Here is a 13,487-nt window from a genome sequence, read left to right on the forward strand (position 1 = left end):
TCTAAGTATGAAAAATGGTGCACCGAAAAAAAGTACACAACTATGGAAATGAAAAGGTACTCATAACATATTTTTCCAATTTATCCGCTACTTATAAGCCTCCGTCTCTTTGGGCTTTCTATTCAATGATACGTACTATGATATCTATTAAAATGAATATATATGCTTCATCAGGCATTTATTTGAAAGATTGTTCAAACTGTATCATTAACATTTATAATAAATAAGTTTTCATATTTTTATAATTATTATCAATAGAACAGTTTATTTGTATTTAGTAGGTATTTTGTGCAAAATAAATATTTTACAAAATATTTTTTTCTCTTTGGTAGTCATCTAAACAAGGAGTGCAGTAATGAAAATGCGTGAGTTAAGAAGCTCTTAACTCACTCAAAATGCGCTACGATAAAACGTGTTGTGTAGACAACACGTGCTACGATAAAACGTGTTGTGTTAACTGATAAATATTGTCAAGGTCAAGGTGTATTACTGGTTACATAACTGCATTACTGCTACATAACCGCAACGTGCATTGAGAAACCTGGCGAATTCGCCAGAAAGTAAAAGAAAATTACAGAATTCTTTAGAAAATTCCAGAAACAATCGCCAGGGGGTATATAAGGCCCGCGCTTTGACAGTTGGGCCAGTCGGAAGTTTGATAATACCGCGCTTTAAATTGTGAAATACCGTTAGAGTAATAGTAGTTGCATAAATTGTGTTGTAAATAGTATAAGTTGTGTGTACAGAGTGAGACAAATAAATTCGTTAAGTATTTTATCGTGAGTTTAAATAGTGGACCCACGGAATCCGTAACAATATTTTAAACAAAGCAAATTAAAAAAAATAATTTACTACCTAATTTATTACCTGGGACAAGTATCTACTCCGGCAGATGCGAGCGGCGCCAAAGGAGACGCGCAAGGAATACTGACTCTTGCACACTGGCCGTACAAATCGACGACGGCATATATGTTGCCGTGAGGCACCACACAAGCCGATCCTTGCGACACTCCATCCTTAAAGAACTCCAAAGACTTGTCGGCGGAGCGCATAACACCAAGCCTTTAAAATAATAAAACTATAACTTATTTAGTTGTACACGATGTCCCATATAGGAAAGCACGCTACAGGCACGCAATCTCGTACACCAGAAAAAAATATTAAAAAAAAACCTTGCCGGTCAAAAAGATGCCCAAATCGTATTTTTAATCATATCTCATTTTTTAAATGGAACGAGGGTGAGTTAGAATATATTTGGAAAAAGCATTTTTTTACGAATAATTTGGTACCACACACTTGGTATTTCGAGTCAAACTGTCGTTATGAACCGCATGTTACAATTTCAAATAAGTCATATGAGAAAATGTTAAAAGTTGACATATAATATATCATTCTATTCAGAGTGTCATTCTCTATCGAATAAAGTAAAAAAATACCGAGGGTGCCATTTAAAAATCAAAAGTTGTAGTAATTTCCGGTAAAACAGTCAATCAATCCTAATTTATGTCATATTTTAACATACCAAATCTCGTTTTTTATCTGAAAAAATAAAAAAGTTGTAGAGGTAAGAACTTTTGAGATGCACCCGGTATTTATTTAATTAACTGATTTCCTAAAGATATCATATGCTGGCAATGCTGAAAAAATTCATCACGACATCCTGGATTCAACCAACCTGATTGGTGGAGATTCCCGTACGTTTCGTTGCAAGACGGGAGTCATGCGTCTAACGTGTTCCTATTGGCTAGTGCTATCCCCAATTTTAAGCCACTCTCTGGAAATAGTGAAAATATTGACTGGTATTGAAATGTTCAGTAACGGTGTTATTGTATTGTATTCTATACTGAAAACTTGATTTGTGCCACATTATTATTATATTACTGTTGCGGACCCGTGTGGACTCGACCTAACCTAACTATATGTCCCGCCCCCAGATGACCTTAATATCGCATTAAAGAATAGACACCGTAATGATTCATTCGAACGTTCGAGAACAATCGAATTCCACTGGAATGGAGTAGTACATACGAGAAACCTTTTCTATGCACCTAATGATTCAATTCAATGCAATTCAAAATGTCTTTATTAGGTATATAAACAATTGTCTACAAATTAAAATAATAACGATGGCGACGTTCACATTGGTGCTCTTCCACGCAACCATCAAAAAAAAATATGTAAGAAAAGAGTAGTAAAATTAATAATCAAGTTATTACAGAAATATGATAAAAGACCTACATTATTCAATAATTAATTACAAAATATATATAAAAAATAAGGTAATATGAAAGAAGTGAGAAAAAAAATTGAACATAAGTTTAAATATTAGTCTTTCAACACACGTTCTCACATCACATAGCCCTTCACTCTCTTTTTAAAAGACTGAATGCCAGATGGGTGTCCGATATCGTTGGAAATATCATTGTAAACTCGGACCGCATTATAGGAAAATGAACGCTGGAACAAAGCTGAGACATGCCTAGGAACACTGTACAACGCGCCTGATCTAGTAGGTAATGATCTATGGATTATTCGAGAACTCTTTAGCTGTGGGTAAAAAATCCCACGGCTGGGGCCTGAGGAAGACAGAAATAAATAGACGAGTACAGTTGTCGCGCTAAATTCAAAATAAATTCTTTCTAGATAAATAATTATAAATAGTTTGTTATATAGTTCTTTAAGTCTTTTAATCATTATTGTTTGTTACTTAGTGTAAATAAATTGTGTTTAAATAAATTGTGACTTTCTATCCACACGGAACCGACGAAAAAAACGTAACATTACTAAATATTACTATATTCACATGACGTTATGGTTCAGCAAGGCACAACTTTTCTCTAATTTGGTCATCTTTGTATCCCCTCTGATGTACGAGATCACTGTAATGTGCATTCTTATACGAGACACAGTGTACTTTTCATAAATTTATAATTGTTTAATTAGGAAAACAAACCTTATTCCTGATATTAAAGTGTCCAAATCACAGGGATAGTTGTTTTGGGTAGTTTTTCCATTAATCATAATGGAAGAACCGCTAAGCATCCAGGTGTCTTTGTTCAAATCAGTAGCGGTACTGGGCAGTTCTATATCATCGGGCCTTACCGCGGTGACACCTAATTTAAATAAAATATACAAGGTGTTTATTAAATAAGTACCAACATTTCGACCCCATAAATATGTCTACGAGAATTTTTTAAATTTTCCTATTCAATTTGGTTATGAGCACCCTGTACGATATTTGAAAAATTATTGTTAAAATTTAAGTAGGGTAAAACATTTTTTAAAAGACAATTAACATAAATTTATGAAAAATATGCATTGATGTTGAAAATATTTGAGATTATTGGGATTATTTGAAACACGTTATTATACAGGGTGGCGCCTCTTATACATCTCGGACACGAAGCTCCAAATAAAATTTTGTGAGCATATGTAGGTTAACTCAAACAGTTACACATCAAAGTTGTGTTTTTTAATAAAACACCCTATGTAATAATTGATAGCACATGTGGAGTTATACTTAGTAGTAGACACAATTCGTTATTTCATGTTGTCGACAGTAGATGGTGGAATTTCGTAAACACTGTCTTTAACATATTTCCACAAAAAAGTCCAGACTAGATGAATCAAGAGCACTTAAGCATTCTATTAATTGAAAGAACTTAAATAAACACACTAAAGATGAAATTTTAAAAGAGTAACTTGCTTTTAAAGGTGACCAGTGTTCAATATTAATTTTGTCTCACCTTGTATATGTATAACTTTTCTGATCAAGTTTAAATTTGATTTACAGTACAGTGATTATTTTAACTACATATAAGGCTATACCGGATAAATTCCAATTTAGGTAGTTTTTATTGAAATTTAAAATTTATTTTTAATTTTTAGAAAATGTGAAATATGTCAGAAACGTTACATTTTAATCATATTATGGTTCTCTAATAAAATTTACATTTATTTTTTTACTAGAATCAGTAAATCAATTATACTGGGTGGTCCAAACTGTATTCCGGAAAATTCGGCAGCATATTCTGCAGATAAAAATAAGTAAAAAAATTCGTATAAACATATGTCCTAAAATGTTTACTTTCAGTAGATACAGGGTGTAGAAGTTTCATTTTTATTTCGATTTTTTCTAAATAATTTCTGAAGTAACGTCAATATTTGGATGAAAATTGGTGTCTGGGAGTTTTTTGACATGAGAAATTTGATTTTGGTGTCAATATGACTCCTACTCTTTGAATAAGAAGACTAAGGAAGGAGCATATCAAAAATCTTAGGTACACCGCGATGGGCCTCAAATATGGCCGATTTAAATTCCGGTTTATCAGTGTCGTTCTAATTTTATTTAAAAAATGTAAAACTATGATGTAGGGTAGACGTGGGGTAGACTCAATAATTTGTTGTTTTATTTTTACGTTGTGAATAAATGTTGGTAGTTATTAAAATTGTTATAAAAATATATAATTCTAATAAAAATAGATAAGTTATAATAAGTATTTATTACCACAAACATCCGATACGCTACTGAAGCAGGTAAGTCAAATTAACGTATCTAAATTCTTTGACATCTAATCTTTGACAAGTAATAAATAAAAGCTAAAATGCAAGAAAAATATATAATTTAGTTAATTTAAGTGAATTTCATAAATGATCGGTTTACTACAAGTATGTATATTATATAGTCACTTACTAGCGAAAAGTTGTTCCATTATTTCACTCAATTTTTGCCGAGATCTACCGCACGCTACACAACCAACTATTTTAGAGTCTTTTTCGATAAATCGCGATAGTGTCACTGTTAATTTAAGTGCTGCCACAATTTTCATCTAGATTTACTACCTTTATACAACTATTAGTAGTAGAATAAATAATAAATAACATAAAATAAGCTCCGTAAAGACTGACAAATCCACAAAATTTCAAATCAAATTCAAATGTGTCAAATGAATCGTCAAACAGAACTGTCAAGGATCCCCACCCTAGAGTGCTTTTATGGCGCTTTTTTCGCCCACCATGCATGAATACATGGATAGCATTATGCTCCTTCCTTAGTCTTCTTATTCAAAGCTCCTACTAGTAAAGGGCGCCACCTACATGTGTTTTAACTGTTTTGAAGCGTAATAACTTTTTGTCCGTACCTGTATAAAACTACCGAACGAAAAAATATACATCTCTGTGACTTTTTACGTAAAAAATGTCTCTTTGTAAAAATCGCTACGAGCAACCGTTCTTAAGATATTTAAAATGGAAATAGACAATACATGTCATTATTGACGAAAAATAAACACGTTGAGTAGATAGTTATTTCACTGAAATAATAAATTTGGGAAATTTTTATTTTTTTAAATTAATCATAAATTTTTCTGCAAAAAATGATGATAAAACAGTTTCTGTTGAACTTTTGGCACAAAAACATTTCAAATTTATGATTTCAGTCTAATAACTATTTAGTCAACATGTTGTCATTGACATAAATAATTTGTGTCAATGATGACAGATATTGATAATTTCGATTCCAAATATCTCGAAAACCATTACTCGTAGCGATTTTTACCAAGAGACCTTTTTGCACGTAAAAAACTTCATAAATGTATATTTTTTTACTCAGTAGTTTTATACAGGTACGGACGAAAAGTTATTACTCTTCAAACCAGTTAAAAATATGTAGGTGGCGCCATCTACTAGTAGGAGTCATAATGACATCAAAATCAAATTTCTCATGTCAAAAAATTCCCAGACACTAATTTTCATCCAAATATTGACGTTACTTCCGAAATTATTTGGAAAAAATCGAAATAAAAATTAAACTTCTACACCCTGTATCTCCGAAACTAAGTATCTTAGGAGATACATTTATACGAACTTTTTTACTTATTTCTATCTGCAGAATATGCTGCCAAAGTTTCCGGAATACAGCTTGGACCACCCTGTATATAGGGTGTTCCATTACAAGAAACATAACTTTGAGGTATAACTTTTTATGGAGACATTCTGTAGAACTCCAGATATTTATAAAAAATCCTCTAAATTATCCTACATATATCTTTACAATATTTCATTTCAGTACCAACTGTTGTTCTTCTTGAAGCCTCCGTGTCGTCTTATGAGAGGTTTAGAATTTCATGCAGAATTTAAAAATCAAAAAATATATAGTGTGTTGGGTTGGTTATACTCTAACTAGAAACATTGTTTCTTTTAATAAATCAGTTATGCGAAAAACCATGCATAGTTTGCCCAGCAAAAGAATATACGACAGCGACAGTTATACCTCGTCTTAGTCAAAAACTAGAATATTTTTATGCTGTTGCCTGTCGAAATCATATATTCTCTCTCTAGAAAGATTTTATAAAAAAAAACTGAATTTATATTATCTTTACCCAATTCAATACTTCCTGACCAGCGTTCCACGATACTGTCCAACACAACTTCGAACAATTCGCCGTCTTTCAGAGGCCTGTTCGAGAACACGATGGCGTCGTTGAATTCCGCTAGAGGTCGCGGTCGTAGGGCTGTCAAGCCGTTGTTCACTATTCGCGCGTTCTTACCATGGACGTGGTGAAATCTTAAATCGCTGCGAAAAGATCGTAAACTTCAAAATAGAGATGGCAAGAAATCAACGAGATAATAAGGGGAAAACAATTTTTTTTAATTACCTGTAGAGTGTTGCATTGGACAAACCAGAATTAATGGTATCAGGAGAAGCATAATCGTACATATCTATGATTGTAACACCAACAGCTTGGCCGTATAAGTCTATAGAAACAAAAAATATTGATATAAGAACTAATTCAATGTTATTATTAGGTTTGTTCCAACCAGCATTTCGGGATCGTTTCGAAATCGTACTAGAATCGGTTTTCTTGTACTTTGTTAGCATGCGCGGACTTTTTTTTGACTTTTTGTTTAGAATTTCATAACATAACCCTATTATTTTTGTTTGCAATTTGCAATAATAATTATTGTTCTTGAAATGGAGAATCAGAATCCAGTAATTGTTGGTAAGTGTTGTTTCAACTGTATACTCATTAACTCACTTACCTATCCTCTCTTTTATGATCCTGTTATGCGTAGTTTCCTGTTATTTCATTGCAGTGGTAGAATCTTTGAACACTATTTTATAAATAAAAAATGAATTAAAATTTCAGAACGATTTACTCCACACAAACTCACAAGCAAACGTATAACGCACACGTATTCGAATTCGTAAAATTATCCAAGACAGAAGCATCAGCCGGACGGCGCACCAGAATCAGCTGTTAAGAATCGATAATCCCTGCCAATATGCTTTAATGTGCAAGTCAACCCAAACAGTTCTCAATTTGGACCATGTACCAAAATTACCGTTCTGAAATCGTAACTAAACAATCCCAAGGTAGGTTGGTATGCAAATAGGATCGTCCGATAACCGTCAAATCTCGGTTGGAACACATTTGAATTACTGCGCACGAGCGTGATCGTTCGGTGACGGTTCTGTGGCGGGTTGGAACAAACCTACTATTGTGTTAGGTGCACAAAGAAAAAATAAAAATAAATTTAAAAAAAATAATTTTTAACTACTAACCTACTACACCATAAACCTTCTCTGGTACATTATTGGCAGCACTGCCCTGATCAATTCCATTGACAAAGAAATGCAACTGTCCGTTTTCTTTTCTGACAAGTCCAACCCTATCGCCAACTTGAAGTCTGTCCAAATTGACCCCGTACTGTTCTTGTATGATCGTACCATTATGCATGATACCGCTGCCAGTCATCATCCACGTACCCGACCTAAGTTCAGTTCAGAATACAGCCTGGGTAAGTTGAAGATATTCCACAAATCAATATAGTAACAATTAAAAAATCACATTTGTTGCAATTTTTTAGCGCAACCTGTAGGTGAAAACCATATAATATATACTCTGTTTTTTTTCTCAGGTAAGATTTCGACAGACGATGACAGAAGAAAAGCAGATGACGTCCCATACCAATCTATTTATTTTACTAAAAAAAGTTTCTAATATTTTTTAAGTTAACTATGGATGGGTTTAAATATAAGTCCGTCATGCGTCGTCTCTTGATTTTTTTTAACCAGTTTTATTGGTTTATTTAAAAAATGACAGATCATATTTCAATTTTATTAGTTTGATGGAACGATGAACGACAAACGGACGCCGATGCGCATGAAATCGCCTTTAGATTTTTGAGGCTTGTCAAAGTCTTGCCAAATTATAGGTTAAAATTTTGTATCCACTTATGTCAAATATCTGCGTTTTAGAAGATGATGCATTTTGATTCGTGTTATTACGTATGTTTTGTGTCTTTTGAAGTCAAGTGGAGGAAAAATCGAGGGAAAATTAACTGTAGACCCAGAGCACAGTTTATAGTTAATACCCGCTGCCCATGCAGAAAGTCTTATACACCAATAAAGTTACCTTACCATCTCGTAGATAAGTGCATCTCGTATATGCTACAAGGATCGTACTAAACATATACTAATGGAGTAGCTGTATAACATCGACATCACACGATAGGTAAATAATGGACTTTAGTACTGCAGAAAAATAATGTCAAAAGGTACTGATTCAGTGGTAGAAGTGTAGTGGTAGTGACAATTAAGATTAAAGTTAATTAATCAACCTTTAAGATATAAAATTTAGTAAGTGTTATTATTAATAAAATCGTTTGTTTTATTTATGTTGTTTTATTTATTCCTGTGGAATATTACAAATTTGTATTTGTACATACGTTTTTATTAAACAGTAAAATTGTAAAATTGATTCTTGAATTTAAAAACAGTTTTTTTCCAGGAATTAATTAAAATCTTAGAAATTTTAGAATTAAAAGAAGTAGATATTGATACACTGTTTAATAAATGTTCGATAATAAAAACTTGAATTATGAAGTTTTGATTTTGAAATGTTAAACGAAAATTTCGTAATTTCCAGACTTAGTATAATCTCATTTTATACATCTATATAAATGGTAACTTGGAAACTAATGTCAAATATTATTAATATAATGGCATCGTCAAATGAAACCGAACACATCGAAATTAATTAAATCGAATGGTTTAAGTGATATTTTCAAAAGTCAATAATTCGGAAATGGTTGGTTTGAGGTACATTGTGTGTATCACGATTTTTACTTACAATTGAAGGAAGAACTGAAATATGCATTAATATACAGGGGAGTCCATTTAAAAAAATAAACTTTGCTGTGCCACGACTTTATGACCGACCCTGTATACTTAAATCTATTACCCGCTAATAGATATTTGAAAACCAGTATAACTAGGAACCTGTATATGATATTTTTCTGCTTACCGCACGTTTGTCATGGTAAACGGGAATTCCAAATCCACCGGACTGTGGGTGGTGACGCCGATCTCGATCGACCCCGCCCATTTCGTCACCACCTTGTCCAACCTAACCTCGAAGAATTCGCCCGTCTTCAAGGGCCTCGCGGTCAGAACGACGCCGTTGTTGAAGTCGTCGGAGGCGTTAGGCCGGTGCGCTGTCCTGCCATTGTTGATCACTTCGGCGTGGGTGCCGCAGTTCGAGTGAAACGTCAGCCGGTCGTAGTAATCGGGCAGGGGCTGGGGATCGGGAGCGATACTGTGCTGGTCCCTGGTGTTTTTTCTCGTTATTAAATTCTGTTCCTCCCTCTCGTCCCTTTCCACGATAGATACCTGTTAAGTTAGAGGAAGTAATACTACGATAATAGAGCAATCAACTTGTCGGTTGCTATAGGCTTGGTCAAATATATTAAAAGACTATATTGCTAATAAGGAACAGAAATTGAAACCAAATTTTTGAGATGGACTGCTTGGTGAATTTCAGTTAATTTCAACAAATTCCGTCCGCAGCGCTTCTGCGGAAAAGATCTGAAATTATCAATATATAGCTCACGCCGCCGGCGCCGTCATGTTGATCGCATTAAAATAATATTGAAATCCTGGTTTTGTCATAAAATTTAAGTATTTTGGATTTTTGCTAGTGCAGTTATTGAAACTATAAAACACTCAGGTACGAGGTTTGTGTGATGTAACGCTGTTTCGGGTAGTAAAAAATAAGTGAAAAAGAATTCGAACTAGGCGTCGTGTTGTGTTGCAGTGTGACAATTTCTAATGTTAATAATGTTAACACGTAAAGGAGAGCGTAATTAGGGCGTTGTTGGGTGCAATAACATTCAATAACTCAACTTTCCCGGATATTCAACTCTCCCGAAACAACATTTAATAGCTTCATAGTTTCTAACACAGATTTGATCAAAAGCAAAAATGAATTCAAACAGTTCGACGAAACAACTGAGTAAACAAAGTGCTCGTTACATAATCAAAAAATTAAATAAACATATACTATGAGACGATAAAATATAATTTGCAATAATAATGGTATACATTTTCTAACCAACTAGTGATTAAATGTTTTACAAACATCTTCTAAAATTATAATTATGTACCTTTAAAAAATACAGTTATAGCCGAAATAGCCCCAATTATGCCTCACTAGCAAAACCGGTGATTAAAATTATGCTCGCTACCGTAGTTTAACTCGTCTAAAAAGTTTTTTTAACTGGAATAATAAATTATAATAAAGTTAGACCTTCTGAAGATATCAAATTATTTACTTTTTTATTTTTATTTTTAGAATTTTCACAAATTATACTTCCTAACACTTTCAGAATAATTAAATAATAAAATTTTCGTATACTCGCTATTTAAACCTGTATATTTGTATATATTGATTGTTTACGATATTCTCCGATGGTGGCAGCACCGGCGGAGAATGCACCAAGCCTATATTCACATTACTTTGCTACTTTTTTATGAGACTAAATATGCTACACGTAGGTTTGTTCTAGCCTCCTTAGTTCCTGAAATACAGGGCGAAATTGTGACGCGCAGTAGTGAACAGATGTTGAATACAGATATGATGCGCAGTAGTAAACGCAACGTCTACCGGCAGCCAAACGGTCCGCACTCTGTTCAGGGGAGCATAACAAAAGATATATTAAAGAACCAGCTTTCTTAAAATTCTCTCTCGAAAACATTGCTAGCTCTCAGACTATAAGTAAAACAGCAAAATCATTATGGAAAAGAAAATATAAAATGATACCAATCACAAGCAATTCGTATATTCGATGAACGGAGGCACGAAAATGCGATAAATTTAAAAACTCCGTAATTTTTTAACCCATCGAAGTCTTTAAATTCAATCAATAAAATTAATATCGTATCATCGTATCGTCGGACAAGAATACCTTAATAGTCATGCCGTACAGGTCAATAACACCCCAAACAGTTGAAGGCACCCTCTGAGCTGCAACTCCCTGATCCAGACCGTTGATGAAATAATGCAGGTTTCCGTCGGGTTTTCGCATCATTCCCACACGATCTCCTTCGCTCAGTTCGTCCAAATTAAAATCGCCATATTCCCTTCTCGTTCCTTTACCGTTGGTTAGGATACCGCAGCCTGACATCATAATCGTACCGCTACGCATGTTAGTCATGGTCGCAGGAAAAACCAGGGAATTTGGATTATGAGTTGTTATACCCATCTAAAATATTAAAAACGGGCAGTGCTTTCATTTTATTTTTGGCCCACTGCACAGTGGTTCCCCTTAATTAGCTGCGCGGTCATAACTGTTAGATATCTAGATATAGCTTGACTACATCTTTTTTAATAGAAATTGATAACAAATGCTAATTAAATGTATATGAAAAACTTAATGTAATATGTATTAAAAAAATGGGGCCTGCATTTTAAGTTCTAACTATTCAGAAAGGTATACAGATTATGTTTACACAATGTACATGTTTTTTTCATATTGAAGAGGTCAAATTTATTTTAAATGTTGAAAAAATAAAAGAGACAGTTGTTTCATTTTATAAATACAAGTTTATTGTCAATTGATATACAGTGTGTCCACGAAATAAGTTGACACGAAGAGGAAAAAATAAGTTACTTTTATTTTAAGACAAAAAGTCAATCTTTAACCACCCGGTATAAGATCCGGCGGTAATTCGCGACAGCCAGTGGCAATTAATTTATATGTAATATACTTTAAGCAACAAGAATTTTCATGCCATTTAAGAGGATTTGAAAGGGAAAAGCAGTTAAAAGTCTTAAAGAGTGACAAGCAAAAATGTAAAAATACTATTTTTGTTGCCTTCAAATAAATTGCCATAAACTAATATTACTTAGGTTTAACTAAGTGCAAAAAAGAAAAAACAGTTCTTTTTACTTTCTTTTCGAACGTCCATTACAGAAAAGGCAACAGCTTTTGTCAATTTTAATAAAATAAGTAATTAATTGGCGTTATCTGAAAACTGTTTATGTCAGCTTGATACCAGTAGCAAAAATGTGATATTTCTAATAAAAAAAGCGGTACACTAGGCTTACTTAATTTTGTTATTTATTATGTATCGTTTACAGGGGAATATAAGAAAAGTATTAGCAACAGTTTCATGCAAACATTTTGAAATTAATATTTCTAACTAATGACCTATCTGGGAACCACTGTGCACTGTTAACTGAGTATAACTTTTTTGTTCTTGGAGAGAACATACATTAAAAAATTAAAGTGCAGTTTATGGCGTATTACAAAAAATGTCTTACGCTGTCAAATGTCACAGTTATTGATATGAACTTTGTTTTAAATGGGATACCCTGCATACTAAAGATATATTGGATAGTATAATTTTATCTGATTTCAAAAATATATCACAAATGCCCATTCTTTTTATCAGCTTTTATAAATTTGATTAAATATACAACAATGTTAATATATTTATTGGTCTCAAGATAGTTAGATTGTTAGCCATACTATTAGTTTTATATATACTGTAGGATCGAAAAAAAAACGGCGTCAAAGACGGCTGGGAATGATAATCGATAATAATTTTGGCAGAGTCAATCTCTAGAGGTCATGTACTAAAAATTGAGATAAAAATTGTCAAAATTTAACACTAATTCTAGAAACTTTAAAACATTATAAACGTTTCCAGACACACAAATCTACTTTCAAAAAAATATTTTTTCGAATTTTAAACTACACCATTTAAAAATCATTTTTACTCAATATAAAAATAAATTGCACCCTTCTTAAGAGTCTATTACGCTGTACTGTTTGGGTTGCTCTCAGGGGTCGGGTAAAGCGGGTGTGCGGCTGAAGGAAATATATATTATATTTCAGAAATCTGCCTAAAGCTTAGCCCGATCCTGTCGTGTTAAGCCACACCCAAAATTCCAAACACACGTGCTTGGATAAGGCTTGATTAAGGTTTGCAGAGCTTCAGCATTTGCCATAAAATAGCGAGCAATTTGTTACAAAACCATATAAATTATATATCACTGTAATCACAAAACTTCAATCTATTTCCGTATTGAAACGGAATTTGAAATTATGTCTTTATTTTCGAGAAAATTTAGTCCAAATATAAGGAATAATTTGTTGATGTTTGACCATTAAAATCTTAAAAATAAAGAAGTTGTCTAAAA

The 13,487-nt window shown here is 33.1% G+C and overlaps 1 protein-coding gene across 1 annotated transcript in view; it reads right to left on the reverse strand.

The window, feature by feature from the left end:
* The window catches only part of LOC115886188 (neuralized-like protein 4), a 31,257-nt gene that overhangs the window by 12,806 nt on the left and 4,964 nt on the right, over window positions 1–13,487 (reverse strand). The window contains exons 5-11 of the mRNA XM_030905277.1: window positions 11,248–11,544; window positions 9,309–9,673; window positions 7,565–7,773; window positions 6,657–6,756; window positions 6,381–6,574; window positions 2,954–3,113; window positions 868–1,062 (exon numbers count right to left, since the gene is read on the reverse strand). Of these exons, the coding sequence (XP_030761137.1) occupies window positions 868–1,062; window positions 2,954–3,113; window positions 6,381–6,574; window positions 6,657–6,756; window positions 7,565–7,773; window positions 9,309–9,673; window positions 11,248–11,544 (1,520 nt within the window). The remainder of the gene's footprint in view (window positions 1–867; window positions 1,063–2,953; window positions 3,114–6,380; window positions 6,575–6,656; window positions 6,757–7,564; window positions 7,774–9,308; window positions 9,674–11,247; window positions 11,545–13,487) is intronic.

Source organism: Sitophilus oryzae, unplaced genomic scaffold (assembly GCF_002938485.1).
Source record: "Sitophilus oryzae breed Bouriz unplaced genomic scaffold, Soryzae_2.0 scaffold_471_pilon_pilon, whole genome shotgun sequence".
In the NCBI taxonomy this organism is placed as follows: domain Eukaryota; kingdom Metazoa; phylum Arthropoda; class Insecta; order Coleoptera; family Curculionidae; genus Sitophilus; species Sitophilus oryzae.